General features: G+C 41.3%; 1 protein-coding gene across 1 annotated transcript in view; it reads right to left on the bottom strand.

Annotated features, from left to right (window-relative positions):
• The window catches only part of LOC138973662 (uncharacterized), a gene marked incomplete in the record, with an annotated part of 93229 nt that overhangs the window by 49687 nt on the left and 36622 nt on the right, over positions 1 to 6920 (bottom strand). Inside the window, 1 exon segment of the mRNA XM_070346390.1 lies at positions 688 to 778. Within this exon segment, the coding sequence (XP_070202491.1) occupies positions 688 to 778 (91 nt within the window).

The following is a 6920-nucleotide window of genomic DNA, read 5'->3' as shown; positions in this document are numbered from 1 at the left end:
TCTGTGCTGTCATGGATGTGCCAGATGCCAGACTGCAACATAATGACATGACAATTAACATAATGGCCCACTGCCGCGATGGGGAGACTGCAGGCTGTCTGTGCTGTCATGGATGTGCCCGACTGCAAAGTTACGACAACAATTTTTTTGACTACAGCATTAACATGGGTGTGAACATAAAAGTTCCTTCACTGAGAAAATGCGAACAACTTTGTAAATCCTAGGACTCCAAATACAAACAGAACAATACTTAAACTAAGAACTTAGGAAGTGTACATCGGTACAGATGATTTAACCATGTAAACATTGAAAACCTGCACTATTATACTGAAAAGATGTCACATTTCTCAAATAAAAGAGAGATTACAATGCACAAAATTAATTTTACACATCTTTCCTTTCCCCCCTTTGCCATCCCTCCCTCCCTGAGTCAGTCAGTCTCTCTCTCTCTCTCTCTCTCTCTCTCTCTCTCTCTCTCTGTCTCTCTCTCTCTCTCTCTCTCTCTCTCTCTCTCTCTCTCTCTCTCTCTCTCTCTCTCTCTCTCTCTCTCTCTCTCTCTCTCTCTCTCTCTCTCTCTCTCTCTCTCTCTCTCTCTCTCTCTCTCTCTCTCTCTCTCTCTCTCTCTCTCTCTCTCTCTCTCTTTCTCTCTGTCTGTCTCTCTCTCTCTCTCTCTCTCTCTCCACTCACCTTGCTATAGTGGCTCAGTGCACCTTCAGATCGAATGGTCCCGGAGCTGGCTTTTCTCTGTGGTGCATCTTCCTCTGATAGGGGCACATTCCTGAAACACACACAAAACACCACCACCGTCAACTTCACATTTGGAGTTTCTCTTGCTCAATTTGGACTCCAGGTACTGGTAGATGCAAGCATGAAAATCAGTACAGTGGAAATCCCCCCCCCCCCCCCTCCCTTTTTTCAAGACCTCTCCCCTTTTAACACTTTCTACCCCACCTATGTTGACCATGTTTTTTTTAGCCGAGACCAGCTGTGCTGCAGCAGGTCGATCAGAATTGTAGTAACTGTGTAGAAACTGTGTATCAACACGGTGGAATGCAGGCGTTAGATCTACGTTACAGGAAGCGACTGAAGTGTCACTGTGTACCAGGTCAGATAGAGCGGTATGAGTGGGTACAGATATATCCGTACCTGGGATCGAGAGACAATGAGTTAAAGCCTTGCTTTTTCAAATGTTCTGTTCATAACCTCTGTAAATTTACCCCCATTTTAAAACTCACTCCTTTTTAAGACCTGAATTTCACAGATATTTGGAGGTCTTAAAAGGGGGGTTCCACTGTATAATCATAGTTTCTTTCCATTCAAAGAGGAAAACTATGTTGTTCAGATTGTTAACAATATCTTGTGTGGTAAAAGACCAGTTCATTGTCATTGCCACAGGGTCGATCCCTGAGTAAGGGATGTATTTTCAAGAGTCAATTTTTGTGTGTACACCCCTGTGTGCATAAATGTGCGTGATAGAGATTCCAAGTTTGGTTGAAAGTCTCAGGGCTTGAAATACACAAACGCAAAAAAGCATGGAGACCTGAAACACTGTCACTGCGTGCTATCCATAGCATTTGGAATAGCTTTAGTCCAATGCATAATTATTTTCAATGCTTTGTTAGTGGTACAATCTCAGCTACATCAAAGTTTTTTTTTAGGTGTAAATGCAATTCTCTAGAAACAAAAGCATGAAGGTTTGTCAGCATGCAGTCAATCAATATGTGGGTACAGTCTAAGCGCAGGGATTTTTTTTTTTTTTTTTGTTGTATGCAATTTTTATCGCGCACATATTCAAGGCGCCGTTTGTTTGTTTGTTTATTTGTTGCTTAACGTCCAGCCGACTACGCAGAGCCATATCAGGACGAGGAAGGGGGGGATGAAGGGGGCCACTTGTCAAGCGATTCCTGTTTACAAATGCACTAACCCATTACTTGTGTCCCAGCAGGCTTTAGTAAAACTAAATTAATACCTACTGGAAGATTACCAGTTTCCAGTATGTTAAAATAGGCTTAACCTATCTACTGCTGGACTTACATCAGAACACTAACAGATTAAACTATACATGAATCGCGAGACAAGCGGCAAGAGAAGAGATTTTTGGAAAAAATACAGGTGAATGAGCAAGAAGGCAGAAAAAAGAAAAGAATTCAATTCAAGGCGCCGTATGAGATGAAATTTTTTTTTTACACAATACATCACACATTCACATCGGCCAGCAGATTGCAGTGGTTAATGTAGGTATAACAATAAACATGCAGTAAGAATACCATGCACAATAACTATATATCATACTATGTTTATAGTACACCTGCTACGTAAGTGATGTGTCATCTTATCAATGCAGCAAAAACAAGAAAAAATGGCTGGGGGGAAAAGTGTGTAGAAAACAAAAATTCTCATACAAAGTTTTGAAGCACATTAAAGCCGTGCAAGAGGTATGTTGCAAGAGGTTAACATACCCACACATGGAATCTCTCTCCCTCTCTCAAACACACACCACCATGCCCCCTCCCCCATCTACATAAACAGCACCTAGACATTTTCTACTTCTAGCCAGCTGTATCTCAAGTAGACATTAAAGTACACCTAACCTTACAGGAGTATTCTTTCAAGTTGTCCATAACAACAAGTCAAACACACACACACACACACACAGACAGACTGACACTGAAAGACAGACAGAAAGACAGACAGTAACACACACAGAAACCCATCATTAGTTCATTTCAAGCCACTGGTCTCACAAGTACACACTTCAGGCCACAAGAGGGTTCTGTCAGGGTCAACCTTGACCATTTCTTGGCAGTGTGCAGAAACCCAGCAGAAGAAGAAGACTCTCCCCAAGAAAAGAAAAATCAATAGGGGAGAGGGGACTGTAATGGACAGTGTACACACAGATATTGATTAGAGGTGCAATCTACTACTGCCACAAAATCCCCCATGGAGTTAAGTGCTGTAGGGGGAAGCTGGGAGAATACAGTGGAACCACCCCCCCCCCCCTTTAGGATCTCAAAAAATCTGGAAAAATCTGAGAAAATCGGGTCTTAAAAAGGAGGGAGTCTTAAAATGGGGGAAATTATACAGAGGTGAAGAACAGAAAGTCTGAAAAAACAGGGTCTTAAAAAGGAGGGAGTCTTAAATTGGGGGGGGTCTTAAAAGCAGGGTTCCACTGTACCAAGAGAATGTGAGTAGAGTGTTGTCGGTTTAACCTTGCTTAGCTTGCATTGCTGATCGTTAATCATTCAGTTTATCTGTCTTTTATTTAGAAGTGATTAATCCTGTGATTAATTATGTGTGCAGGAAAATGGGAGTTTGACCTAACCTTGTTTGTATCAATGTGTTTTTGTGTGTGTGTGTGTGTGTGTGTGTGTGTGTGTGTGTGTGTGTGTGTGTGTGTGTGTGTGTGTATGTGTGTGTGTGTGTGTCTGCGCGTGTGTCTGGGCGTGTGTGTGTTTGTGCACGTGGGTGTTTGTGTGTGTGTGTGTCGGTGTGTGCATATGTGTGCATGCGTACCCATGTGTGTGTGCGTACCCATGTGTGTGTGCACGCGTATGCGTAACCTACCATGGTCCTCATTGAATTCAGTTGCCCCTCCCCTATTTCCATCGCCTATTTTTCACCTGCAGTTGTAGGCATGCTTGAAATTCTATTTGATACACATGTCAAATATATAAAGGGCAAACAAACATGCATTGTTTTCACACAAACAGACTGTTCATGCTAAAACCAAGCATGAAACAACAAGACTATTCACCACCATTCTAATGCATGCACAAATATGCAAACAAAACCCTAGAAAAAAAACATGCATGCCAACAAGGTAATCAACCACACCTTTTCCTCTCCCACCCACAAACAAAAAGAAAGGTCAACACCCATAATATTCCCAAAGCACACACAAATTTAATTACTGTTATTGTCCCTTCCATTCGACACTGAACAACCCACTCACACACACAAAAATGTGTTAGGAAAATTCTTGTTTGGTCGGTTTAGTGTTCGTTGTCAGTTTTCAAACATTTTGTGCAACTTTTTTTTTTTCAAACAAACAAAAAGAAAGGTCAACACCCATAATATTCCCAAAGCACACACAAATTTAATTACTCTTATTGTCCCTTCCACTCGACACTGAACAACCCACTCACACACACAAAAATGTGTTCGAACATTTTTTGCTGTGTCTGTTCTGTTTCCCCAGTGTGTCAGTTTTCAAACATTTTGCGCAACACTTTAAAAAATCTTTCTTGGCCTGTTCTGCCTCAGTGTTCGTTGTCTGTCAGTAACCAAGTATTTTGAGTACATTTTTTACATTCTTGGTTGGTCTGCACTGCCTCAGTTTTCTCCATCTGTCAGTGTCGAAACATATTGCTTGATTATAATACACCCAGGGAAACTATTCTCCACAACTAGAGAACTAAAAGAGAATGTAATATGAAGGGGAAAAAAACTCAGAATTTCACAAAGTGCAGTCCCAACATATATCAACTGTACTCCGCTGCAGAAAATTTTGCAGTTGCAGACTACCACAGATTAAAGTCTCAAATGGGAATTGTATAATATAAGGCTGTTGAAAAGATTCCAACATATGTAGTTAAAGTGCAGTTTATTCAAGCTACATTTCAACTGTATCGAGCTGCAGCAAAGTCTTGCACACTCCACAGAGGGGAATTGTATAATAAGACTGTCAAAAACATTCCAACAAAATATTGTTCAATGCAGTTTTAGTTATATTTCAAACACTATTCAGCTGCAGCAAAACCATACACACTCCACAGATCAAAGTCTCGGAGCGGAATTGTATAATAATAATTAATAAGACTTACCAAAAACATCCCAACAAAATATTGTTCAGTGCAGTTTTAGCTATATTTCAAACTGTGTTCAGCTGCAGCAAAACCATACATACTCTACAGATCAAAGACTCAGAGTCGAATTGTATAATCCATGTATAAGACTGTTCAAAAGAGTCTATGTTAGCTATATTTCAACTTGTATTCAGCTGATGCAAATCTTTCAAATTTATTCCACAAATTAAGGTCTCAAGGGTCAGTCGTGTAATGTCAGACTGACAAAGTGATTCCAACTGGAACTTTTTTGTTAATTGTGTACAGTAGAACCCTCATTTCAAAACCTATAATCTGAGCAAATCAGGTCTTAAAAACGAGGGAGTCTTAAAATTGGTGTAATTTTACAAAGGTTATGAACAGAAAGTCTGAGAAAACAAGGTCTTAAAAAGGAGGGAGTCTTAAAATTGGTGTAACTTTACAAAGGCTATACACAGACAGTCTCAGAAAACAAGGTCTTAAAAAGGAGGGAGTCTTAAAATTGGTGTAACTTTACAAAGGCTATACACAGACAGTCTCAGAAAACAAGGTCTTAAAAAGGAGGGAGTCTTAAAATTGGGCATGGTGTAACTTTGCAAAGTCTATACACAGACAGTCTCAGAAAACAAGGTCTTCTTAAAAAGGAGGGAGTCTTAAAATTGGTGTAACTTTACAAAGGCTATACACAGATAGTCTGAGAAAACAAGGTCTTAAAAAGGAGGGAGTCTTAAAATTGGTGTAACTTTACAAAGGCTATACACAGACAGTCTCAGAAAACAAGGTCTTAAAAAGGAGGGAGTCTTAAAATTGGTGTAACTTTACAAAGGCTATACACAGACAGTCTCAGAAAACAAGGTCTTAAAAAGGAGGGAGTCTTAAAATTGGTGTAACTTTACAAAGGCTATACACAGACAGTCTCAGAAAACAAGGTCTTAAAAAGGAAGAAGTCTTAAATTAGTAGGTCTTCCATGAGAGGGTTCCACTGTAGTTCATTTTCGCTACATTTCAAACTGCATTCAGCTGCTGCAAAATCTTGCACACTCCACAGATTACGGTCTCAGGGGGGGAGTTGTGTAAGGGCAAAAAACGAAGGCTGAACCTTTCACCCAGCAAATCTCACTCTCAGCCGGCTGGCAAGCAAAAGCTGCCAGGTGCTTACACGCCTCTTATCTTTTTCTTCTTATATTTTTGTTTCAACTTTCTTTCTTACCGCTTCCAGACCAATTACGCTGCAGCGCTCAGCCCTACCCATACCAATCTTTCTGCTGCATTTGCTCTTACCTTTTCTTCCGCCTTTGCTAGTGACTGCAGCTAACTCAAGTCGAAGGCCACAGGTGATATTGCTGCATTCCGACTGTCAAAATCGCTTGGAAAAGCCTTTTCTTCCCTTTTTGTGTTTTCTTCCGATGCTAACTTCCTAGGCCATGAATTGCAAGTGAGAACTCTTCCCAGAAATGGAAATGGACCCTCCCCCCTTCAGTTCCCCTACTCCACCCCCTTGACCCACTATTATACTTACTCTTTCTCCCACAAAATGTATAATGCCACTACTAAAGCAACCTTCATACAACCCCGTTTACACACACCCACTCACACACCCCCTCACACACACGCATACCTGCAAACATCCCCGCGCCTCCCCTCTTCTTTATCTCATTTTATCAAAAATTACTTTCCTCACACACACACAAAACACTCACACACACAACCTTCTTCACTAGTTTCTCAACCCGTCCTCACCCAAAACACACATCGCTCCTCACCTCCACCTTCCCCCCTCCTCCTCCTCCTCCCCCCTCCCCCCCCCCCCCACTCCTCAAAAGCCAGACATCGCCAGCTAATTGTTGGCCACTCACAAATACCCAGGTACCACCACGGGGGTACAAAGCCATATTGCTAATTCACCCCCAATCACCTCCTCTGCCTTGCAGAAAACGTTACTTTTCCACAGACAGTTACTCTGAAGAGGACTAGATAGGTAGAGATAATTACCTGTTGTGGTCTCTGGGAGAGTATGTGGCTGCGTGCAACAGTGGATGAATCCGAGTCCTCCCAGGTGTTAGACGAAGTGTCAATTTTTTTCTTCTTTTTTGTTTT

The sequence above is a fragment of the Littorina saxatilis genome, linkage group LG8 (genome assembly GCF_037325665.1).
Source record: "Littorina saxatilis isolate snail1 linkage group LG8, US_GU_Lsax_2.0, whole genome shotgun sequence".
Lineage (NCBI taxonomy): Eukaryota > Metazoa > Mollusca > Gastropoda > Littorinimorpha > Littorinidae > Littorina > Littorina saxatilis.
Note: the sequence above shows the minus strand (reverse complement) of the source record. Positions and strands in the feature narration are given on the sequence as shown.